The 27500-nt window shown below is 33.7% G+C and overlaps 1 protein-coding gene across 1 annotated transcript in view; it reads left to right on the plus strand.

Annotated features, from left to right (window-relative positions):
- nav2b (neuron navigator 2b) overlaps positions 1–27500 on the plus strand; it is a 131182-nt gene that overhangs the window by 28185 nt on the left and 75497 nt on the right. Inside the window, 3 exon segments of the mRNA XM_056451251.1 lie at positions 2954–3065; positions 6657–6941; positions 20213–20338. Coding sequence (XP_056307226.1) covers positions 2954–3065; positions 6657–6941; positions 20213–20338 — 523 coding nt within the window.

Raw genomic sequence — 27500 nt, forward strand, 5'->3', positions numbered from 1 at the left:
ACTGATGAGAAGTCAATGGCCTTAAACAATCATTTAATGATGTACAGAATGTTAGATTTTCACACACATGCATGTAAATGCATCAACCTTTCACAGTGTAATACTCACTACTCACTACTCTTGAGTACTTTTAAAAGGGCTACTTTTTACTCATGCTTTAAGTAATATTCACAACAGATACTTTTATTTAGTGCTATAGGCGTGCACCTCAAATAGTACGTTTACATGAAATTATAAATTAATCAAAAATATATTTTATAATTAAAACTATTAAAAAGCAGGGACTACGCTGAGGGGAAAGTGAAAGTTATAAACTCTTTTTAGCGATGAATGATGTTTTTTTTCAGGGTGGAATGTTAAAGTATATTAGGCTACTCAGTTCAACTGGACTTAATATTTTAAAGCCTTTAAACGATTTAATGGCTTAAAGCAGTTCGAATTGTTGACTGACTTGTAGTTTATTTATCACGTGAAATAAAGTCACTAAATTACAGGAAAATTTATATTCTGTGGACACAAGAACACTAATCCGAGTTGTCCTAGCGACGGTGTGTGGATCTGTCCTGACATTGAAGTACAAAGTACTGTATTGTGAGGATTGAGGTCTTTTAAAAGGGCTGCATTTTACTCATGCTTTGAGTAATTTTTCCAACAGAAACTTTTACACTAATTGCACTACATTCTTGGGCAAGCATGAGTATGATGATGGAGTATGATTTTTCAGTATTCTTTCCACTACTGGTAGTAGGTTGTTAAAATGTTAGTTTTGTTTTGTTATAATTAGTTTGTTCTGTTATTTATTAGGGGCCAAATACCGCAGGTGGGAGGCACCTATTGTTTCCGTTAGCATTCCTATTATTATTATTATTATTATTATTATTCTTCCACTTCTTCTTCCGCCGGATTTAAATGGCAGCCCAAATAACTGGATGCGGGAAAGTTATGTAATTTGGCACAATGATAGAGGGCAGTTTCAACATGAACCACAGCAAACCTAAAGTCTCAAACTCAAACTTTCTAGCGCCACCACTTGTCCTAAGTTTCACTTATGTTTCTCATTATAACTTTTGAATCGAATGGGCTACAATCAAAATTTAATTGTCTCCAAATTTGACTCTGATCATCTTCAGACCATGCTGACCAAACATTATAGAAATCATATCGATCAGCAAAATGGTTTACAGCACCGACAAATGTGCAAGCACAATGTCAAAGTGAATCTAAGGCTGTAACTCTGCAGTGCTTAAACATATTGACACTGGAACTTTAGGTGTGTCATTGGCAACTCACAATGACCAAAACACAAAAACATCGCCAACTAGTGGTCACGTTTATAAACCATTCACTAACCGTCAATAATGAATCAAAAATGTGCTAATAACTTTGAACTGCATATGTTTATTGTGGTAAAATTGACCTCAACCTATTCCTTGGGTCATGCCGAGAACACTGATACCAAATATGCCATATTTGCTTAAACTCCCAGTCCGCCATATTGATTTTGTTTAAAAACCTCATTTGCAAACTCCTCCTAGACCGTTTGCAAAATATCACCAAAATTGACTCATCAGACCATCATCGTCAGACCATGATGACCAAGTGTTGTGAAATTTGTGTAAATAGGCAAAATAGTTTTTGATTACGGCACCAACAAATGTGCTCCTTCTGCCTCTGGACTGCTTTGGTCTTTCTGGCTCTGAACTGCTTGGCCCCTCAATTGCTGCTTACAGCTATATTTCGTTTTTTTTGTACTGTTGTTTTAGTATTGATAAAGTATTATAGTTTTTGTTATTATTTTACTGTTTTTGAGATTTTATTGTTATGCTTTCTGATGGCTTTTTAGTAAAGGCTCTAGTCATTTTTTTTGTTCATGTTGCTTTATTAGTTTTTAAAATGGGTCTATGTAGCTTCTAAGTGCACGTTTTTGATTATTAGTTATTAAATTGACTTGTTCCCTTGGCAATGCATGTTTATTGTTTGAATTCTAGTTTTAGTTAACAGGTACAATTAGCAGAGGGCGGCACGGTACCTCAGTGGTTAGCACTGTCATCTCACAGCAAGAAGGTTGCTGGTTCGAGTCCCGGCTGGGCTAGTTGGCATTTGTATGGGTGTTTCTCATTACTGAGTTGCACCTGAAAAGGCATCCATTGCATAAAACATATGCTGGAATAGTTGGCAGTTCATTCCACTGTGGCGACCCCTGATAAATAAGGGACTAAGCTAAAGGAAAATGAATGAATTAGCAGAAATCTATCACAACAACATTTGACTTTTAATATTGATCTTTATGCTAATGTCCGCTAACACCCTGCTAGCATTCAAAGTTCAACACATACGCTGTGTTATGAACATAAACCTCCTTAAATAATTTACCAAATTAAGCCAATGTCAGTCTAAATGCTTTATTAATGTATAATCTTCCATATCTGAAAGAAATAGCCTTGAGACTTAGCATTAGTAGCATTAGCCTTAGTCAGGAGTTCTTAAAGAGTTTTTTTGTGTGTGTGATTTTACAGCCTCCAGGAATGTAATGTACCACGCCACTCATTCTTTTACACGTTTTACATCATGTGTGAGTTTGTCTTGTACTTTCTGAGCCCCTCGTGGACCCCTCTTGATCAGTAAACAGCCGCTAATCCGAGCCGCTAAATCCCCTGTCACCTACAGCATACAGGGCTTGTTTATTTTTAAGCAGCGGTTGGCTAGCATTTCATACACTAACATTGGTGCAAGAAAACAAAAAGCTCTTTTACTGAACACTAGAGGATTTAAAAAGGGGCAGAGTCAGCGCTGTGATGCTAATACACGGTTACTTCATTTACACAATCCTGTGATTCTCTGTGCGTTTTTGAAGCATTTTAGGAGTGTGAATGTGTGTGTTCGGGCATGCCTTAGAGATACAGTAGCAGATGTTTGTAGACGGTGGTGATGATGATGAATCTGGTTTCCTCAGGTGAGGACTCTGAAACCAAGAGGCTCCAGACTGTGAAAAACATTGCTGATCTGAGGCAAAATTTGGAGGAAACCATGTCAAGTCTAAGGGGGACGACACATATCAGTCACAGGTAATAACAGCATCTTGTGTGTTGTGTTTTTTGGGGGGTGTTAGGAATTTTGTGTGTTTGTGGTCAGATGTAAAAGTTTTAAACGTAGGTATACTTTAAAGAGCCCTTATTATGGGTTTTTGATAACGAGCTTCTATGCAGTGTGTAGCAAAGCACTAAGTGAAAGAAAACATCAAGCTGAGGTTTAAATCTAAAAGTGCACAGTGTTTAAAACTACTGATTCGTTAATGAAATAGTCGACTCAGGTTTGAATAAATTAAATCGTGTTGGGTTCGTATCTTTTGCTTAAACGCGTTGACGTTGATACATCACCAAATATATAGTTCCAGATCCTGTAAAATGTGAAAGCGCCTTCCATTCAGACACCACCGGAGCGCGGGGGATTATGGGACTGATCATGACGCAAAGATGACGATCACTGACAGATGGAGATTTGACTGCGGGAAATAAAGGGTTAAATTGTCTTTTTTTTATTGTCATTTCCTGTCATTTTTATGATTTTTGATACAATACATGTATCAAATACGTTTTTTATTAACGAAAGGAGCAATCAGCGCAGATTATCATCCCTCTAAGGAGGGGTTTGGGAACAAATGAATCGCTAAACGAATCATATGGGAGTCGTTGGGATAATTAGGTAAAAATAAATGCATATTATAAAACAATGAAACTGTTTTTTGACCTTGCAGGCACGTCAGCCTGTTGTTGGAAACCCCAAAACCAAAATATGACCTTTTAAAATGCGAAATAGGGCCTCTATAAAAAAATCTCTGTGTTCAGTACAGGTTAAAATGGGTAACAGGTCAGGAATTGAAGGATATGTTTGCAAAAATAAAGCAAATAAATACTTTTTCTCCACCAAAACTTTTACAGTTTTAAGATTCAAATGTTAAAAATGAGACATTTTTGTCATGTGAAAAAAAGAACTGCAGAATCCAGACATATAACGTGGAATGTTGCAGTATTTTGGTGAATTTTGGATAAATAAAAAAGAGAAAAAGGTAACAAAAGCAAATAGGATATAAAAATGGCAAAGACTGAATTGCAAAATAAAAACTGACATTTCATGATAATTAAATACATATTTAATGAGAACCTTAAAGATACTAAAATAAAGAAATGTTGGTTTGCCAAATACAGTTACTGCTATAGATTTAAATTAAATGACTAAATAAAGACAATTTAAAGGGTAAAATGGAAAAAAGTAGGCAAAACAAAATACATAGACCAGAATTACAAGATAAACTGAGCCATAAATCCTCTAATCTCTTCAGCATCACTTATAAACACCAAACTTTGCATATTATACTGCAATTTGTGGATATATTCTGAAGTTTTTACTGAATATTTGTTCATACATTATTTCCTTGATTATACAAGACATTGTATTGCATTTTTTGCATTTTTATGGTATTTATTTCTTTCAGTTTCAGTCTGATTTTTTGTCTGAGAGTTTCCGAAAAGGAGAGTCATAAAATCGCCTCTGTAATAAAAACACTTGACTTTATTAAATGTGTATCAACTTGTGATCCAATAATGAAAGGATGTTTTTATATTAGTGCATATGTAATAATGAAAGAAGAAATAATGGCTAATTTACTCATTTAAAGATAACAACTTAGACAACTTGCAAATAAAAAGCTTTGCAATTCTTAATGTCAGTCAAGCAGTATTTTGGCTTGCAGTTCAACATGACATTAATATTGAGTGGCACAGTTCAAAAAGTGGCCTGTTGTGTCGGGTGTCTGAACTTTTTTATCTTTTGTGGACTGTTATACGCTGGATGGCATTGAGGAGGACAGTTTGATTGGCATTATGAGATGGTTTGGGGGTTGCACACTTTTTGTCTTCGCTGTGATGCACGTCTCGGTCTTCCAATGTACAAAGCTGGCCGTGAAATCAGTAGAAGCCTCCTACCGCTACTAATGCTGGATAAAAAGCTTAGTTTGATAACACAGTGGAACTCAGTGAATATACAGAAACTGCCAGAAATCCACTGCTGATTTTACTTAGTGCTTTGCTTTGAGACAAATCTTTGGTTTAAAGTTTAAACAGAAATAAAATCTGTCAGTATTTTGTGTTATTGCAAACCTGTGTTGTTTTGCTTTCTGCTCTACAGATTTGTACATGTACATGAAATATGGGTTTAGGCATGTTTTTTTTTTTTTTTCAATTTAAATAAAATTGAATGAATGTTAGATTATAAATATTATAATTTCAGACTGTATTTGTAGACCTTATAATTAATTAATTAATTAAATGATAATTATTAAACAATGCCTAATTTCTGAATGTTGCTTGCAATTTAGCAGAATTGAAGTTATTTCCCTCACACATGTCCTTTGCAACACACATAAATATAAGTATACCTAAACATGTGGGTAAAAATTATATTTTTTAGACATGTCCCTTGCAATGAAAATAAAAACCTATTAAAAATAGTTTGTGACCTAAAATAAATATGAGATATGATGACATTTAAATACTAGATTAGAAAAATAGATATTGTGTATACATATGTAAAGACATCTCCTCAATTAAAAACAATTAAAATAACTTAATAATTTATTACAAACATTTATGTATTAATTATTATGCTGTGTGTGTGTGTGTGTGTGTGTGTGTGTATGTGTGTGTGTGTATGTGTGTGTGTGTGTGTGTATATATATATATATATATATATATATATATATATATATATATATATATATATATATATATATATATATATATATATATATATATATATATATACATAACCGTGCTTTAATTTCATTCAAAGTAAACAAATATGCGTGCACACTGGATTAATTATGTATTAACTAAGGGCCGTTCATATATTGCGTCTTTTGCATGCGCAAGTTCGTTATTTCCAATGGAGGCATATGACTTGCGTGCGCATATAGGGAGTGACGTGCATGCGGCGCATGAGTAATTGAAATTACAGTAATTGTTTAAAGTAATTAAAAAAGTAAACACTCCATACTTTTTCAAAACTTGAGTTACACCTATTTTTCATTCATTCAATTCATTTATTTTATTTTCGGCTTAGTCCCTTTATTTATCCGGGGTCGCCACAGCAGAATGAACCGCCAACTTATCCAGCACGTTTTTACGCAGCGGATGCCCTTCCAGCCACTACCCATCTCTAGAAAACATTCACACTCATACACTACGGACAATTTAGCCTACCCAATTCACCTGTACTTTGGACTGTGGGGAAAACCGGAGCACCCGGGTGAAACCCACGCGAACGCAGAGAGAACATGCAAACTCCACACAGAAACGCCAACTGACCCAGCCGAGGCTCAAACCAGTGACCTTCTTGCTGTAAGGCGACAGCACTACCTACTGCGCCACTGCATCGCTCAGCTAATTCATTTCTACATTATATTAATATTAAACAAAAAGGCCAAAATATGACAAAATAAAGAAACAAGAAATTTGAACCTGACGGAATCCAATGTACATATGCACTAATATGAAATGTATTCATATTACATTTTGAGATGAGGTTTTACCTATTTATTTCTAGCAATTAAATATAACATGAGGTTTTACCTATGGTTTATTTCCTACATCACCTTCCAGCACTCTCGAGACCACCTTCGACAGCACCATCACCACGGAGATCAATGGCAGAGCCCTGCTAACCCTCAGCTCCTGCCCCTGGAGACTGGGCTCCTCCAGTCCTCGCCTACAAGCTGGTGAAGCCCCGTCCTCAGCAAACACCTTTATCCAGCACACAAACCCTCAGCAGACCTGCACACATGGCCTCCAGCTCTCAGAGAAGGCGGAGGAGCTGGAAACACCAGGCTACAGGAGTGATGGAGACGTCCTGGGCAAGAGCATCAGGCTGGATGCCATCACCAGCGGGTGAGTTTGGCTTCAAGCACAAATTACAGAACAAAACATTTTTTGTAGAATTTGCAGTGTACAGTATGTTTACAGTGAAACTACTGAGAGCATTTTAAGAGGTTTTTATATTTCGGGATATATCAAGTCTATTTGGGATATCATGCAGGGCTATATTCTTACCTCGCTTTTAAATGATCTAAGATGATTTAACAGATCCTGGATCTTTTAATCCTGAGAACTTATCTCGGACTAATTTGGTTCTTCAAACTGCGAATCAGATTAAAATGTCTGGATGAACAGATGTGAGATTTCTGCAAGTGCTCATGATTGTTGTGAGGGACAGATCTATTGATCCTCGAAATCTTGATCAGCAATACAACGATTGTGTAGCAGCTTCCAATTGCCGCTATTGTTGGTAGAGTGAGCGAGTTTTTAACGCGTAAAGTCAGAGTCCGTAGGCAAAATAGATGCAAATAAAAACGTCTTTATTTTCCAATCAACAGAATTACTTCATCACTTTTCCTTAATCTATATGCACACTTCTCTGTTACCTTAAGTTGAGTTGAGTTGAGTTGAGTTACTTCACGTCACGTTAAGTTACGGTCAAAAACTGTGTGCTTCCTACCAACGCTCTCTTCCATGCAGTGAAGCCACAGTTATATAGTCTGGTACTGACACCTTGTGGCCAATCGCCTATTTACAATGTATGGCTCCTACAGATTGTTTGATGCCAAAGCAGCGTAATTACATAATTTGATTAATATTTCATTATAATTGTAAGGGAAATTCCTTTTTTCCACATTAGGGAGGTTTGGTTTTGGGGAGTTGTTTATTAATTGGATTAAAATTCTCTACACATCACCCTCAGCTACCGTCATTACTAATGGACTAACATCACGCAGCTCCACTCTACACCAGGTAACTAGACAAGGATGCGCACTCTCTCCCTCTCTATTCACCATATTCATTGAACCACTTGCAGCAGCTATCCGTCAAAACAACTACATCAAAGGAATTCAAACATTAAACGCACACCATAAAATAAGTCTTTACGCTGATGATATATTACTATACTTACAAAATCCCCAAACATCATTACAGGAAACAATAAAACTTATTGAAACTTTCTCAAATATTTCTGAATACTCAATCAACTGGTATAAGTCTGCTATATTCCCATTAAATTCCACCAGTGTGGATGTGACATCCCAACCATCACAAATTCCTCTGTGCACCAACTACATCACATATTTGGGTATCAATGTTTCCCCCAGGCTGCCAGAGCTGTTTTCCCTACACTCCACTACTTTAAAAAATAGATGACGATCTTCAACGTTGGATGAACCTAACATTATCCATCATGGGCCGAATATCAGTAACTAAAATGTCCATACAAAAAAAAACTATTTATTTTCAATGATTGCCCTACACAGCCCACTCATACCTGGTTCAAATCTCTAGATTAAGTTATCACAAAATTCTACTGGAAAAACAAGACTCCAAGAATTAAATTGACAACCCTACAGAAACCAAAATCACAAGGAGGATTAGAAGCACCACATTTTTACAACTATTTTCTGGCAAATCAGCTCCAAAATATACACAAATGGATTAAACCTAACTCATCAGAATACACATGGCAAGGTATTGAACAATCAATCTGCAAAGACATTAACATTTCAGAATTACCTTTTCACAGTCAAACAATCAAAAAACATCACTGTTTCAAAATGCCGACAATTCAAACAACTCGACAGCCTGGTGGAAATTCCATCAGATCACCAATTCCCCACTCAAACCATCTAAATACACCCCAATCTGGAATAACCCTGATTTCCTAGCTAACAAGAAGCCACTTAACTTTCACACATGGGCAGATAAGGGAATCACACAACTTCAGCATATCTTTAATAATAATAACCTGGCACCATTTTCCAAATCCAATAACCAATAACCAAATCATCTAAAACGTTGACGTACTGTATATAATATTAATCAATCAATTTCTGATTGTTTTTTATTTTTATTTCATTTTTTTATTATTATTCTTACTTAATCATGTGCTTTAACACATTAACAATGTATTTTAGTAAGCTGATATTTTTTATATTTTCAGTTGCAATCATTTTATTATTTGGTTAGTTATTTTTTTATATTTTCAATTGTGTGTTTGTAGTTTCATTAAAAACAGTAGTTTACTGTCTTAATATTTTCTTTTTAAGTATTTCTATTCAACCTTAACCTTAAATTGTGTAATTGTCGAAATGAATAACTGTTTCCAAGGCAATTTATAATTTTTGGTTTGTTTTTTTTAAGTATTTTTATATGATTACCTGAATTAAAGACATAAAAAACTTGATTTTACTCATGTATGTGTGTTTGTTTGTATACAGTTCATAATGCATCTCTCTGCATCTACCTCTTGGTGGCGCTCTTAATCTAGTCCCTTAAATAGTTTAGTTTAAATGTATCACTTCCAAACAAACTTTTAAAAAAAAATCTACTTTGGTTTAAAAATAGACAGAAATATTTGATTTTTTTCTGTTCAGAATACTTAATCATAACACAAATGAATTTTTTACACAATCATAATGTGATGATTGCTATACATATGTGCAATCTACACATTATAATGTCCATTTAGCACTATAATCAAAGGTTTTACTGTTAGCGTGTGGCTGGACGTGACCTGCACTGAATTCCTGCTTTGTCCCTTGAGCTCCAGCCAGTTTTTTAGCATATAATCATGTAACTTAGATCCAGCTTTCTTTATTCACTTCACTCTTTTATTGTGTCGTTCACTAGGAGGTTTGCCAGTTTTTACTTTGTATGCTCAAAGTCCACTGTGTACTGCTGTGGTTTGTGGCAAAATGCAAATTACAGTATGTGTGGATGAACTCCTGGCCTTGTTTCGGATCATTACAATCACAATCTGAGCTTGTCGGTTTCTGTATGTAGCTTTAAAATGTGTTTTATTTATTTATTCATTTATTTATTTATTTATTTATTTATTTATTTATTTATTTATTTTTCGACCTCATGTAATGTGTAATCAGTATTACTTTTGATAAATGTAATATATATGAATCATTTTAAGGGTCAGCGTTCAGGATAATGGAGCTTTTGAGGAATGATTTTAAAAAAAGTTTCTGATTACTCAATTGAGAAGACAGTGTTTTTTGTCTCTTTCTGCACAAACGTTTATGCTAAAATTGAGTTATGCCAACCTGTGCTCTTATTTTGTAAGACAGATCATGATTAGAAGTTGTTTTGTCTTTTGTTTTGTTTTTGTTTGTTTTTTTTGTTGTGCTGTCTGTTTTGTTTTTATTGTGTCGTCTTTTTTATTGCATGTTTTTGTTTACTTTTGTCTTTAGTTTTGTTTAATTCTGTCTTTTGTTTTGTCTTTTGTTTTGTTTTTGTTGAGTCGCCTGTTTTGTTTTGTAATTGTGTTTTGTTTTGTTTTATTGCTTGATTTTGTTTAGTTTAGATTTGTTTTTAGTTTTATTTAATTCTGTCTTTTGTTTTGACTTGTTTTGTTTTGTTGTGTTGTCTGTTTTGTTTTGTTATTGTGTCTTTTGTTTTGTTTTATTGCATGTTTTTGTTTAGTTTTGTCTTCAGTTTTGTTTTATTCTGTCTTTTTTATTGTATCTTGTTTTGCTTTGTTTAGTTTATTGGTTTATTTAGTTTTGATTTGTTGTTTGTTTGTTTGTTTGTGCTGTGTTTTTGCTTTTGTTGTTTTTTTGTTTAGATTTTTTGAGTTTTGTTTGCTTTGTCTTATGTTTTAGTATATTTATTTTGATTTGACTGAAACAAAAAAAGGTTTTTGTTCCGATTTAATTAGTTTTTTTATAAGATTGGTATGTTTTCTGTTTTTTTTTCTGTTTTCTTTCCATTAGAATAGTTCTGCATTTTTCCTGAAGAAAAAAATAGAAAAAAAGCCCCAAATCTCAAACATGACAGCTGCACAAAAAAGTGTTTTTAGCTGCAGTGTCTCACATTAATACATTAGAGACCAACTACTGTACAATTCAACTCTCGAAGCTGTGACCGCTCATTCAGTTGAGCAAATATTTTGTTCAAATGTCTGTTATCAGCTGTTCATTTCGCTGTCTGTCAGCAGGACATGAAAAGGCAACATGTAGCCCATGGTAAGAAGACATAAGTCAAGGGTCATGGGAAATATTTATGCTTGAATCCTGAGAGAGAGGGCCAATATATAAATATTTAGGGCACAAAGATTAAAAAATTACCTCGCAGACATAAATTAAGCTGACTTTAGTGGAAAAATCAGCATCCTTCTGACCTCTTGGAGGAGAAATGAGGTTACATCCAAATTTGGAAACGTGACTAAACGTACCAACAAAAGCAATGTAGATAATCTTTTTCCCTGGTCCTGTTCAAACAGGAATGAGACAGACACCTTTTATTGGATTCTCATATTCCTTGTGCTCTGTGCTGAATTCCTGGAGAGTGATTCTGTCACCGCAAGAAAATCTTTGTCAGACATTTGATCATAGTTGGAGAGCTTTTAAACTCAATTACTGAGGCCATATATGGATGGGTTTTGAAACGCAGTCAAATTTTGGGTACTTGCAGCAAATTCTGTTTCTAAAACTGGATGCTTTGATTTGGATAAATGCCTTTTTACAGACTTGTCTTAGTACCAACATTCTGAAAACCTAGTCCTTATATACATTTCTGGAGATCACGAATCATGTCGCCAGAGGTACATATGGCTGCATTCTGTCTTTAAGACAAACGCTACGGGGCGGTATGACGCCAATCCTTTTCGCTCTGACCAGCTGACCGCTTACCTCCGTATGAACAGCTTTCCCGCTATTACCAGTTTGAACAGATAGCTTTCCATGTATGCTGCCAGACTTGAGACGCAGAGAGGAAATGACCACGACGACAGGGTTCGAGTCTAGTGAAGAACAGTTCCAGAAAGTGGATAAGACAAAAACAGAAGCCAAAAATTAAATAAACATGTAAATAACAGAGTGAGAATGTGGTAAAATCTGAAAACGTGGTAAAAATCAAGGGGCTTTTCTTTTTCTGGATTGCTTTTTAAAACTGTTGGTTGAATTTAGGGAAGTGAGTGGACGGGTCAATCTGTGCTTTTGAAAACACTATTGGTTGGGTTTAGAAAAGGAGGAGGACGAGTCAGTCGATCGGTCAGTCAGTCAGTCGACAGCAGGCTTTGGTGGATTTATGCGGGCAGAGCAGGTGCGATTGGCACTTGCGAGACAAATTTGAGATCTCAAAATTGCGCTCTCCAGTAATTTATATGAGGTATGTTTTCAGAATGAGCCTGGGTTGCTAGTTATGATTATATATGTTGTTATGTTATGTGTATTTTCTGTTTGTAGTTTTTATTTTGTGGTGTTTCGTTTGTTTTGCTTTTTTGTTTGTTTCATTTTGTTGTTTTTTAGTTGTATTGTATTATTTTGATGTTTTTGTATAATGTTGTTTGTTTTGTTGTGTTGTTCTGTTTTGTTTTTGAAGCTTTTGTGTGTTTTGCTTGGTTATGATTATTTGTGGTTTTATTTTTTGTGTATTTTCTGTTGTTTGTTGTTTTTATTTTGTGGTGTTTTGTGTGTTGCATTTTTGTTTCTTTCTTTTTTGTTGCATTGTATTATCTTGATGTTTTTGTATAATGTTTTTGTTGTTTGTTTATTCGTTTGTTTTGTTGTGTTGTTCTGTTTTGTTTTTGTAGCTTTTTTGTGTTTTGCTTAGTTATGATTATTTGTTTTTATATATTATATGTTATATATTTTTATATATTATATTTGCTTAGTTATATTATATCGTTTCTGTTGCTTTTTGTTTGTTTGTTTAATTTTGTTGTTTTTGCGTTGTATTGCTGCGTTTTGTTTTTTTATTGTTTTTTTGTTTTTTTTTATTATTTCTTTTTTTTCTTTCTTTTTTATAATTATTTTTTCGGGGTTTTCACCTTTTTTGGATAGGAAAGTAGAGAGAACTGACAGAAAAGCATGGGGAGCATAGAGAGGGGAAGGATCAGCATAGGACCACGAGGCAGAATTGAACTCGGGTCGCCGTGAGCACTAGAGTGCATGTGTCGACGCACTAACCACTACACCATTTCTATATTAAATTGTGATGTTTCGTTTTTGTTGTATGTTTGTTTGTGTCATTTAGTTGTTTTTGAATTGAACTGGGGTGCTTTGTATTTTTTCATTTGTTTTGTATTTTGCTTTGGGGTTTTTGTTGTTCTGATTAGTTTTTTTGTGTGTGTGGTGCTTTGTTTTTGTAGTTTTTTGTGTTTTTGTAATGGCTTATTTGTTTTTTGTTACATTTTGTTGTTTTTGTATCGTGCTGTTTTTTTTTTAGTTGTTGTTTTTTTTTTTTTTTTTTTTTGATCTGTTTTTGTGTGTGTTACAGTTCTTTAAAACACAGAAACTTAAAACTTAAAAAATAATATTTGCAGCTAAATTGCGAAGCATAACACTACGTTTTTATTTGATTTTATTTCGATTTTCTATCATTTAAATTTTTTTTGTTTTTGTTGACTTTACCATAGCAAGACACTTTTATTCTCCTATTATCTGACTGTCTGCTAATCGTCATATCTGTCAAGACTGATGTTGAGTTACTGGCACTGGGTTACCAGGTCAGGGCAAATGAATGACCTGCTCGGGGCAGAGTGTTTAACTAGTTAAACTAATATTAACAAGCTTTTGTTGCTCAGTAACCCACGTTACAAAGAAGCCACCGATCCCTAATGTGAACACCTGTCATTGAGGTATACAATAGCAAATATAGTCCAGACATAACAATAAAACACACAGACACCTTATTTGCCACAGGCTAAAGAATAAAATGAAGTAGCTTTTAATCAACTAAAATTAATTATAACACTACTAGTCAAAAGTTTGAGATCAAATATTTGTAAATTAGCCAATTCTGCTCATCAAGGCTGCATTTTTTAATCAAAAATACAATAAAAAGCTGAACTATTATTACAACTTAAAGTAACAATTTTCTTGATGAAGTTTTAATTTATTCCTGAGGTTTTTAGCATCATCACTCCTCTCAGTCTTCATAGTCCTCCAGAAATCTTGATGATTTTTAGTAGTTTAAGAAACATTTGTTATTTAATATTTATTTTATCAGTCTTGAAAACTGTTGGGCTGCTTCATCTTTTTGAACCAACTTTAATACTGTATATTATTTTATTCATTCATTTTCCTTCAGCTTAGTCTCTGATTTATCAGAGGTCGCTACAGCGGAATGAACCGCTAACTATTCCAGCATATGTCAAAGAATCCTAACAAAGTTAAATTTATCACACTTTCCACAAAACTATGAAGCAGGAAAAAAATGTTTTAACATTGATAATTGTAACTAGGGATGCCAGATCAGGTTTTTTGCCCTCGAGTTGGAGTCATTTGATTTTGAGTATCTGCCGATACCAAAACCCGATTCGATACTTATAGAGCTGAATAATAGAATAAAGAAGAGCGAAGAAACAGATCCAGGATGTTCCTTATTTTTATTTTATTCACCTTATTTTACCATTCAACATCTCTGTGAGCATTTCTGTGAGGTAGCTTGAACAATCACGTAATAAATAACATCAATTCTTCACTTTTGGACTCGGGAGTACGCAAGAACAGAGAACGCGTCCAGTGAGAAATTAGATGCTGCATTCTTCCTAATGGTCACATCACCTTCACACATTTTTAACGGAAAATTATTAAAACATTACAGCATTCATACGAGTTCTTGTTTTCCCCTTTTCAATATATATATATAACATGCACAAAAACATTACAAATATACTTTGCGCAATACAAATAACATAGATTTCAATACGAATTTTAGCAAATAAACACCTTTAATGTGTTATGCCCAAATATTTTCATGGTACTTTCACAGTCTCATTTAGCAAAACTTCTGAGATAAATAAGTTATATCTCTGAACTTAAGTATTAAACAGCTATAAAATGCTGAGCTTCCCACCTGCTTTTTTCAGAATCAGCCGCAATGACTTCTGGGACTTCTCGGGCGAGTTTTGCACTCAAATTTGCATCGACGCATCCTTGATATCAAGAACATTCATGCGTCATCCGTTCTTGAGTTTTAGAACTGAACTTTGGCGGTTGATGATGACATTATACGAGAACACAAGGACGCAAGATTACTGAAGAACATACATTAAGAAACAGACATACTTGCTCTTTCCGCTTCAAGCTGCTTTAAATGCTTTGCCAGCATTTAACCAATAGCATCTCTGCAACAAAGCGATATCATGCCCATGCATTGCTGTTTCTGTGTAAATTAAAGAAAGAGTCAAACTCTGTGCCACGGCATAACTATAGATGTGTTCAAAAATAATGAGAATATATATATATATATATATGTATGTATGTATATATATATATATATGTATATTATATATAAATATCCATTTGAGTCTTAATCAGGAGGTAACATCGGATTCAGATCGAGTCTGAAACTGCGTGATCGGGCCCGATTTTCGATGACATGATTGGATCTGGACGTCCCTAATTGTAACTAATAATAATTGATTATAATTGAACATCAAAACAGCATAATATAATGTTTCTGAAGGATCCGATGACATTGAAAACTGAACAACATGATGTTGAAAATCCAGTTTTGTATTACAGGATTGAATTTTGAACTACATTGAGTAATAAAGCAGTTTTTTAGTAATATTTTACAACTTTACAGTTTTAATATTTGTTATTGTTTTTTAAGATCAACCTTGGTGAGAAGAAAAGTATTCAATGAAAATTCATTCACATTAATTATTAATTAGTCGGACTAACGAAAAAAAGTATTGAATTAATAATAAAATTATTATTTAACAAAAAAGCAAAAATAGAAGACAAATGTAAAAATTAAATAATATTGTTGCTAAGCTTTCTTAGATGTTTTGAAAATGATCAATCAACCACAGGATTGCAAAATTTCATGACTTCTGGTCTGATTCACACCTGATGATTCAGACATTGTGTTTAATTACTGAACTGAAAGTCATAAATCATTAGTTGCGTGTGTGTGTGTGTGTGTGTGCTTAGGTAAATGTCCCACCCGACTGGCAGGTTAATCAGCCGCCCTGATGATGAAACACTGCGAACTGACTCACTGTGGGATTGTTTCACAACAGGAAATGTCAGATCAAACTAAAGGATGTGTGTCTATTAAGATGCATTCAAACACTGTCTACTTATGCAACGACCAGAGCTAACAATCAAAACTAACCCACTCCCTTTAGAATCAACATAGCTGACCCTGTTGAAAAAAGGTTTTTGTAACACTAAGTATATTAATTCACACTATTAACTACTGGCATACATGCCTATCATTAAAATACGTAACACTTTATTTTGATGGACCACTTGAGTATTAGTAGACTGTCTGCTTAATATCTTTTGATACTGCTCCTTCAACAGACATCTAACTGACTATAAGAAACTTTGCAAGTACATGTCAACTTACACTATCCCTAACCCCAACCTAACAGTCTATTATAATGTAATGAGAATTAGTTGGTATGTTGATGCAATGTAACTTAAATTCAACAAACGGACCATAAAAATAAATTGTGACTTTAAAATATTAGTACTTATAAAAAATTATCTTATTCAACATCCCCACTGTAATCCTACCAATACCTAAACCTAAATACTACCTTACGAAATATTAATAAGCAGCTAATTCGTAGTTTATTAGTCTAAAAGTCTTAGTTAGTAGTTGTTAATAGTGAGAATTGTCCCTTAAAATAAAGTGTGAGCATATTTTTATATCCTAAAATAAAAAAACTAATGTTAGTGAATGCAAAAAATATACTAATTAGCTTTTTCTGTCAAATATAGTGTTGTAAAATAACGTATGAATGCTGAAATGTGTCATTAATTATCAAATTACTGCACATAAATATTGTAACTAGATTAAATATGATTTAACATGCTCAACATAAATTTGTTCAATCTAGTAAAACAAATCTGAAATTAATCAATATGCTTAATTTTGTTACTTGTAAGTGTCTTACTGTATATAAGCGACACTTATTCATAATACTTCTAATAATTCATAATTACTTCTTTCATTGAACAGAGCAGCAAAAAATCCCAGCCAAAACTATACCCTATGAATAAGATTTGTTTATATTAATCAAATTAATTAAACGACAATTATTATAATTAGAACATTTTCAACAAACTTTCTGTAACGCCTATATTATTATTATCATTATTATTATTATTATTATTGTTAGTGTACTTAAAAAGCTAAATGATTTAGTACATTAACATTATTTACAGGGAGTTAAATATATTAAAAATATTAGAAAAACGTTTAAAATAATGTTAAAAGTGTCTTAAATTAACAAAGTTAGTGTTAATAGTGTGTTACTAACATTAACAAAAATGAATAAATACTGCTATAAATTTATTTGTTGTTGTTTTTACATGTTAGTAAATACATTTACCAACATTAGCTATTTTAAAGTGTTACCAAATATTGAATAATTTATCAAAAATGATTGTTTGGTGTATTTTCTGTTAGCAAAACATGATTTAAAACATTAATAAATTGAAACTATAAACAATCTAACTACAAACACAGTGCCTCACGCAGATGAGTGGGTTTAACAAACCACTGTTTCATCTCTGTCATTTTAACCAACTCTTGCTCCATTTTCCCACATTTGTACCAGAAACTTTCTTACCATCACTCAATATCTCTTTAAAAAAAACCATTGTGCAATCACATAGGTGATTTCACATAGGTGCTTCACATAGGTGAGTGGGTTTGACAAACCACCTATAGAAACACACTCTCTCTCTAAAAAAAATTATTAAACACTAAATGTAAATGTAACTATATTTTAAGTATTACATAACCTTATTTTAAAATATAAAATTCAAGACAGAACATGGTAATCAGATATATCTCTTTTGGTTATCATTATCAGTAATATTGAGCATTGTGTTATTTTCAGCATGAGATAAAAATCAGCTTAAACGTGAATTGTCAGGCTTATGTGGAATTGCATTATGTTGTTATCAGCTCTGCTTTCGCCCTGCAGTTGTTTCTAGTGTTTGATTCATATTGGCTGTCACCAGAGGGCAAATGGCTGTTCTTTGAGAACCTGTTTCTAACATCCACTTAAGCAAGTAAAACCCATCCATCCATCTGTCCATCTGTCCATCCGTCGATCTGGCCTTAGGTTAAACACGTCATCCTGCAAAGATCAGCTGACTTGTTGTCCAGTGTCGCTCTGCTCATGAGTCTTTATGGCTGTTAATAACAAACAGACACTTATAGTTAGAACAAACACAAACACACACACACACCTAAACAGTCAACAGACAGGCTCATGGGAAGCCAGACACACATTGCACACTCACAGACCTGCTTTACGTAGCTTCTAATCTTTGCTGAGGTGAGTGGACATTTTCACTGGTCAAGGTTTTGGATGTGGTTTTTTTATTGTTAAACTGAAAGTAACTATGGCACTAGGGGTATTTTTTTTTTACTTTATTTTTTTATACATTTACTAACTAATATTTGTGTTATGTATTATATTTTTGCTTGTACCTGTGTATGTTTGTATGCATGCATGTGTATATATTCTTTTAGGTAATGCATAATGTTCATTTATATCTATTTTTCTTTTAAAATATGCATTTTTCATTTTTGTTCTAAATTAATTTTATATAATAATAATAATAATAATAATAATTGTAAAAAAATATTGTAATAATAATAATAATAATAATTGTAAAAAAAGTATAATAATAATAATTGTAAAAAATAATAATATTATTAATTGTAAAAAATAAAATAATAATATCATTAATACGTGTAAAAAATAAAATAATAATAATAATAATTGTAAAAAATAAAATAATAATAATTTTAATAATTGTAAAAAAATAAAAATATTATTAATAATTGTAAAAAAATAAAATAATAATAATAACAAAAAAATAATAATAATATCATTAATAATTGTAAAAAATAAAATAATAATAATTGTAAATAATTTAAATAATAATAATACTATTAATAATTGTAAAAAAAATTATAATAATAATTGTAAAAAATAAAATATTAATAATGATTGAAAAAATTATAATAATAATTGTAAAAAAATTATAATAATAATTGTAAAAAATCAAATATTAATAATAATAATTCTTTAAAAATTGTTATAATAATATCGTTAATAATTATAAAAAAATAATAATGATAATAATAATTGTACAAAAATAAAATAATAAAAATAATATTAATAAATTTAAAAAAAGAATAATAATAATAATAATAATAATAATAATAATAATAATAATTGTAAAAAATATATATAATAATTGTACAAAATAATAATAATAACATAAAACTCTACATCAATGGAAAGTTTATTTCTTCAGATTCCATATGATGTATAAACTAAAATCTTCTGAAAATGTACACTTATGACTAGTTTTGTCGTCCTGGGTCGCATATACCTTATAAAAAAACAGTATTTAATTTTTTAGTATCTCATTATTTGTTTATTTCAAGAGTTCACACTTAGATATTGCTTGTTACTAATAGCAGGTTAGGCTAATTGAGTAAAATAGCATGTAAGGTGGTCCGAGATCAGCTAGTTCTCGAGAGCTGAAAGGGGGTGATGGGGTGGACGGGGGATTCTTCAAAAACGAAGATAAGGCAAATAAGGAGTAATGGGCGATTTATTGTAGGTTTGGATTCATCTGATTGGTTTTTGGATGATTACGGATGAGAGCCCAGCAGCGATCAATCATATGCTCCTCGCGAAATTAGTTTATAAAACCTTATTTTAGTTTATTTAATTGTTTAACTTGTACTGAACTGAAACTGGTAGTATATAATAAAGTATAGACACATTAAAAAACTAGAACTATTGTGTGTGAGTGTGTGTGTGTTTCTGTCAACATGCACTACTTATGCTTCTCTAAAGGTAGCACAACTGGTTTTTCCTGTGGGCTGATTTCTCGAGACATTGACAAACATTTGTCTTTGCGCTGTTTGAACAGATAATTAAGTTCATTTGTTATGAATGTGAACTGCAGACACAATATGCCATCAAAAGAGCCGGACAATATAGATCATAGATCATCAGACAGCGAGGCAACATAACGTAAACCCTTTTCTTTTTGTTCACACTCTTCAGAAGACAGCCTGTTCATGCTCCATTTACAGATAAGACGCTGCATCATGCTTGTAAGTGTGTGTTGTTTATATCTGTATTTGTATGTGTGTGTCTGCAGCTACATGACAGACGGAGGTCTTAACCTGTATTCTCGAAGGATTAACAATCAGGTTTTGGATGGAATGAATGCTGGGAGAGGGAACATTCAGCACTTTAATCCCAAGAGTCAAGATGACACTGATAGGTAGGACTTAACCTTTCACCTTTGTGTTACCTGCATTAAGTCACCTTGTAGACTTTTTGTGTGTGCGTGCGTGTGTGTGTGCGTGCGTGCGTGTGTGTCTATTTAAATGGATTATCAGTCATCTTGATTGTATATGGATTCATAGACAAACATTTAAACATATAGTACATTTTGTTAGGGTTAAATACAAAACTCCATCACCTATTCTTCTGCAGAGGATCACCACTAATCAGATAATTGCAACAAACAAATTTGCTGCTCCTGTTTTGTTGTTTCATTGGCAAAACAGAAAAGACAAAAAAAAAAATACATTGTGTCTGCAATGGAACTCAATCAAGATTAACTATTATCTTAATATAGGGTTAAACTGTTAATTATCAAGTAGATTGGAATTTCTTTATTAATATTAATATATATATATATATATATATATATATATATATATATATATATATATATATATATATATATATATATGAGCAATATCACACGAATAGCAGTGCAATGTGGCTGTATATCGGCACTGATGGGTGGCTGTATATCGGCACTGATGCGTTGGCACTTAGTGTCCCACCAGCGCTGATACACAGCCTTTGAGTGTGATATTGTGTTCATACAACAGTTTGACGGCACAATCGTGTATATAAAAAGAAAATCAAAAACTGAGAGTCTAAAACCCTTTTTTATGAGGAACTACTTACTTTCGCCATTCATTCACATCTGCAGCTGACGACAGAACAGCAGAAACCGTTACTAATTCATAAACGTCGCTTAAGAGCTAGTATCTTTTTCTGGATTGCTTTTTAAATTTGTCAGTTGGGTTTAAGAAAGTGGGTGGTCGGGCCAGTCTGTGCTTTTGAAAACACTATTGGTTGGGTTTAGGGAAGGAGGAGGGTGGGTCAGTCGAACGGTCAGTCAGTAGACAGTCAGTCGACAGCGGCCTCTGGTAGATTTACGCAAGAACAACAGGTGCAAATGGCACTTGCAAAAGAAATATGAGATCTCAGCGTACACAGCGGCCTCTGGTGGATTCGCGAAAACAAAAACTGCAAAAAAAACGTAGCTCCTGGGACATATTTGGCAGTCTCCAGAAATGTATATAGAGGTACGTTTTCAAACTGAGCCTGGGTTGTTATTTTCAACAGCAAGAAACCTCATTCGCTGTCAGTGAATATCATTCATAAACCTTACCTAAGCAAACCCAAGGTAAAAATGGCAGTCTGAATGAGGGAGTTGATGGTTAAGTTGGTTTATGTTTTAAACATATTTACTGAAAGAAACATTCACCATTTTAATCCCACAAGTCAAGGTGACACTTATAGGAAGGACTTAAACAGAAAGACAGTCCATTAATCATCAAAGGGAAATTAAGTCTATTATTGCAGCTCCCAAATCCAATCCCAAAAAAATCTATATACAAAAAGAATTTAAAACTCTATACAATTGAAGGGATCATTCATCCCAAAAAAAGTTGATTCTTTTCTTAATATAATATCGAAATCATTTTGAATTAAAACAGTATTACTCATATATTGCAAATTCATGTAATGCAAATCAATAGTTACCTGCATTTTTGAATGTCAAAATAACATGCAGGCAAAACTAAGACTCCTGACAACACATTGTGCTCTTATGAAGCAAAACAATCAGTCTGTGCAAGCAACGGAGCGTTTATATTAATAATATTTACAACATCATCACCTGTAATCCACAAGCTCAGCATGAGATTTCATAATGATACATGATGTGGGCATAAACTCACGCATAAGCTGACACTGTTGATTTTGTTTTGCCGGTATATGCCTTTTTTAAGTGCTGGTAGCCACTGACGTGTATTTTATGAATCCCCACAGACCACATTTTCAGCTAAAAATCTTCCTAAATGTTAAAAAAGCAGTCACCTGCTCGCCTGAGGGTGAGAAAATGAACAGCAAACTTTCATTTTTGGCTGAACGATCACTTTAACCTTTCACCTTTGCTTTACCTGCGCTAACTCACCCTGTAGATTCTCATTTTCCCCATTTTCTATTTCTGATGATCAGCAGTCCTGTCTGTTGATCGGCTCAGGAGTCAAACTGTGTTTCAGACATTCAACAGAGTAGCTTTTGTTCCCTAACAAAGGAAAAGAGTGGTCATTGTCTTCAGCAGCGCCAAAGGCAACAGCTAATGGATTGGTTTAGACATACATCTACTTCTGTATGCGTGTGTGTTCTCACGTTCGGTGTGTCTTTGTGCCGTCCTGCAAACCCTGCGGCTGTTTAACGTCCCACATCCCTCCACAAACGCAACAACACTCTGTGCGAACATGTAAAAAACGTCTGTGTTTTTACTGAACACATCTGAACAGACAGCGCTCAGCATATTTATTATTGAAAACCGTCTGATGAGCTGTGACTTATTGGTTGAGAATAGAAAGGAAAGTCTGAGATGTCGGAGGAATGAAAAATGTAAAGGTAGAAAACAAATAGGCTGGAGGATTCGGAAGAAATGGGCTGAGCAATGAAAGTGAAAAGCATGCAGTGGGTGGGGAGGTAAAGTAGATGTTGCAAGAATGCGAAGCTGAAATGATTGATGGGAGGATTTGGATGTGAGAAAAGACATTGTGAAAATGAAGCAAAAGAGAGTTGTACTTATTTCTAGTGTATTTGCTAAAGACGTTTGAGTGATTTGTCATTCATGCATCTGAAAATGTCAGCCCAGGCTCATTGGAAATACATGCCTTAGCCTAGATTTTTTGCGAAACGTAAACTACATTGCTTTGGGTGCGTTTTGTTGCAAGTTTAAGATAGCAAATCCACTAGAGGGCGCTACATTTTCATTCATTTATTTAATTTTCGGCTTAGTCCCTTTATTAATCCGGAGTTGCCACAGCGCAAAGAACCGCCAAATTATCCAGCATATGTTTGACGCAGCAGATGCCCTTCTGGCCACAACCCATCACTGAGAAAGGCGCTACATTTTCGCCAATCTAAAAAACATTACTTAAACCAACACAACAAATTTCCAGCAAAATTCATATTGGCTGTCTGCACCAATCGCAATCGACATTGCAGAAAAATTTAAATACAAGCCGCTCTGAAATGCAGAGAGTGGACTGTAGTAAACTACCTGACAAAAGTCTTGTCATCAAATAATACCTTGACTTCTAGTTGATCATTTGGAAAAGTGGCAGAAGGTATTCTTCTGATGAATCATCTGTTGAACTGCATCCCAATCATCACCAATACAGCAGAAGTCCTACTGGAACCTGCATGGACCCGAGATTCTCACAGAAAGCAGTCAAGTTTGGTGAAGGAAAAATCATGGTTTGGGGTTACATTCAGTATGGGGGTGTGCGAGAGATCTGCAGAGTGGATGGCAACATCAACAGCCTGAGGTATCAAGACATTTGTGCTGCCTATTACATTACAAATCACAGGAGGGCAAATTCTTCAGCAGGATAGCGCTCTTTCTCATACTTCAACCTCTACATCAAAGTTCCTTAAAGCAAAGAAAGCCAAGGTGCTCCGTGATTGGCCAGCCCAGTCAGCAGAAATGAACATTATTGAGCATGTCTGAGGTAAGATGAAGAAGGATGCATTGAAGATGATTCCTGCAAGAACGCTTTCCGTTCCAGATGACTTTATTAATAGGTTATTTGAGTCATTGCAGAGATGTATGGATGGAGTCCTCCAAGCTCATGGGAGTCATACACAATATTAATTCTTTTTCCACTGCACCATGACTTTATATTCTATACTGTACATTATTTCTGTTAAGTGAAAAGACTTTTGTCTAAACAAAGTCAGACCTTACTGTCCTAATTAAATAATTAAAGATCAAGGCGTGGTCATATTTTAATTTGGTAAAATAAGCGTAATCTAGAGACCTTTGCCTTTCATAAAAGGCACTTCTGATACTAAATGATCAACTAGAAGTCAAGAAATTTTTGTTCTTAAATTCTTTTGTCAGGTAGTGTACTCCCAACCAAACGGTAAAAGGTTTATAATCTAATTAATACATTAGAGTCACAGTTCTGACTTTCATTTTCAAACTGTTTGCTAGTTATTTTTATTTTCAAGATCTGAGGTAAACTAATAAATAGAGGTGTGAACCTACACTGGTCTCACGGTTCGGCTTGGTTATGATTATCATGCCATCGAGTCGGTTCAATTTGATATCTTTTTTCCAGATTTATTATTAGTCTTTTGTTTCTCCAGAATGTGTCTGTAAAGTTTCAGCTCAAAACACCCATCAGATTATTTATTATACCTTTCAGAAGTTTATGATTATGTGCTTTATACAGATCACCTATAGACCAGCAAACTACTGACCTAAACCCAACTAATAGTGTTTTTATAAGCAAACGTAAGAGAAAAGCGCACTTCAACATCAGATTGGTAACTTGATTTTACATTGCTATTGTCTGGTATGTTCCACTGGATTTGAAACCCATTTGTGCTTTTCATTACAAGTACAAAGTGAGCTTCCGAGCAAACTAAGCATGCTTGAAAAATTGTCCATATGGAGATAGACAAGTGAGGCAAATGTATTCGATGACAAATTAAAGACATGGTTAAGTTATTTTGTTACATTTATTTGGTGTTGTGTAAATAACTGTATAAAAATAATCCTTAATGTCACTGTAAATATCATTTGTGTGAAAAGGAACAAAAGTTATTGTCGCCATACTGCCCAGTAGCGTTTATTTGATGTGAAAACTGCAGTCAAACATATGTTTAGGTACGTTTTTTATGGTTTCCCAAAAATGTAGTCTGTGTTGCCTCATTACCTCATTTCATTCCAAACCTGCATTACGTCATTCGTTCTGTGGAACTTGAGCAGTTGTCTTTTTCTGGCAAATGAATAAGTAATTTCATTCAAAATATTATCTCATCCTCCATAGAAGAACTTATTTTAATGATAAATTTTAAAGAGTTAAGGAAAGACCTAATTTAAAGAAAATGTTAATTGATGTCTTGCATTTTTTAAACCATTAATTCGACTAATTTTTAATGCCAAGATCTAACCCTATTTATATCGTTGATCAGAATCTTGGCAGACATGTGCAAAAACAGATAGATGACTCTATAGACAAGCTTGTTTTGTGCAATATGTTTCATAGTTCTTTCAGTGAAGCTATTAAAATTATAGTTAATTATAGAAAATTTCATCATCGTTTACTCTTACTCAAGTGGCCTGTATACATTTATTTCATCTGTTTAATACAAAACAAGATATTCTGAAGAATGTTGGGAAAAACTGCCATTGACACCCATATTAGAAACTACAAAACAACGTGGAATTCAATTGTTTTTTCAACATTCTTCAGAATATCTTCCGTTTTGTTAAACGGTAGACAAAACTCAAACAAGTTTGGAGTAAGTGGAGGATGACCAAATGATGATAGATTAAATTGTTTTTGCAAAAACTATCCCTTTAAAAACAATCTTAGACATTTATCTCATACTCATTTTGCTACAAATCATAGATTGTAGTGTTGTGATTCACTTTATTCATCTTTAAATAAAATGCTATGTGAAAGTCCATAAAAATGGACTGATGCAGTCTTTGACTGATATTTCTTCCAAAAACAATCTTCTTTTTAAGTACAAAATGTGAGTTTGTACACCGTAAAACCCAGCAGTCAACTTTATCAAATGAAATGAGTGTAGTTAACTCAAAATTTACTGGAAGTTAATTCTAATTTTTTGAAAAGAGTTTTGAACTCAGTTTTGAAGGTAATGGGTTAATTAATTACCTCATTACTTCGACTTAAATGGAGTAAGTTCACAGTACTCGTATAGATTATTTTTTTAACTCAAGTGGTTTGTAGCGATCGGTTTCCTCAAATGGTTTGAGTTGCCTTAACTTATTGAGTTTTACAGTACTCAGTTGGTTTGAGTTCTCTTCATTTATTGGGTTTTACTGTGCTCAAATTGCTTCATTTACTCAATTGGAGTAAGTTCACAGAACTAATTTGCTTAGTTTTTTAACTTAAATGGTTTCTTGCAATTGGTTTCCTCAAATGGTTTAAGTTACCTTAACTTTTGGGTTTTACAGGTTATGATGGTATTGTCATTTTTGGATGGCAAAGTGAACTCTGACTGGTCATTGACATTTGGACCAAACTTTGTTATGAACATCTCACTCTTCACGATCAATCTACTCTAGTCTGTGATGAAGTCAGTGCAAAACATCTCACAGATAAAGCAGCAGTCGATCAGAATCTTGGCAGAAAGTGAGCAGAGTCAGATAGATGACCTGCAGACAGGCTTTTAAGATGCGCGATTCCCCAAAAAAGGTCATTTTCTTGAGCTCATCCAGGTGTGTTGGCAGGACTCGGTGCCCAGTAGCTGTCAAGATGTGTTCTTGGTGCCCAGATTGATCCAGGTGAAGAGGGATGATCTAAGACCTCGTAAAATGTAGCTAAAGGGCAGGAATGACAAGAATCCATCGGGAATTCCTTCTCTTGTCCTGTTCTGTTTCTTACTGGAACCGCTTGATGTCATGAAACGGCAGCATCAGATCTTTTTCCGCTCATGTTATTTTGACTTGCTTCGTAATCAAACCTGCCAAAACAAAGAAGGAGAGATGAGGCAGTGTGAACTTTAGTGAGAGCTGCTGAATTTTTTTGTTGAAGGGGGAGATGTTGCTTTTGGAGCCGAATGATGTGGATGCTGTTGAAGATTATTTTGATTCATTTACGCTGTTCTGTAAGTTCAGTCAAGACTCCAGTGATCTGATCACAAGCCAAACTCTCACTTTGATAGTTTGGTGATCTGTTTCAGATGATGGTTCGTCTTGTTTTGCTTTGACTTTGTTTGTCTTGCCAGATAATAAATTATATTTTATAGATATTTTGCAGTGATTGTTCCTTGAAGAAGAGTCAGCATACTTAGAATCTTTTCAATCCACAAATGTTTTTATAGATGAAAAAAAAGGTCTTTACGTTATTAAAATCTATGAAAAAAAAAGTGTTTCCCAAATCCACACTTTTACCACTTGCCTCTGGGTTCTTTTATTTATTTATTTTTTTCAGCAGGTTAAAGTTTTGACATATTGGATTAATTAAATTTATTTAGTTGTATCAAAGTATTTTACTCTAGAAAATGTATATTCTACAAATAAGTAAAACTACGTTTCGGTAAAAGGTTCTTTGGGGAATCATAAAATGGGATAG

Source organism: Danio aesculapii, chromosome 25, assembly GCF_903798145.1.
Source record: "Danio aesculapii chromosome 25, fDanAes4.1, whole genome shotgun sequence".
Taxonomy (NCBI): Eukaryota; Metazoa; Chordata; class Actinopteri; order Cypriniformes; family Danionidae; genus Danio; species Danio aesculapii.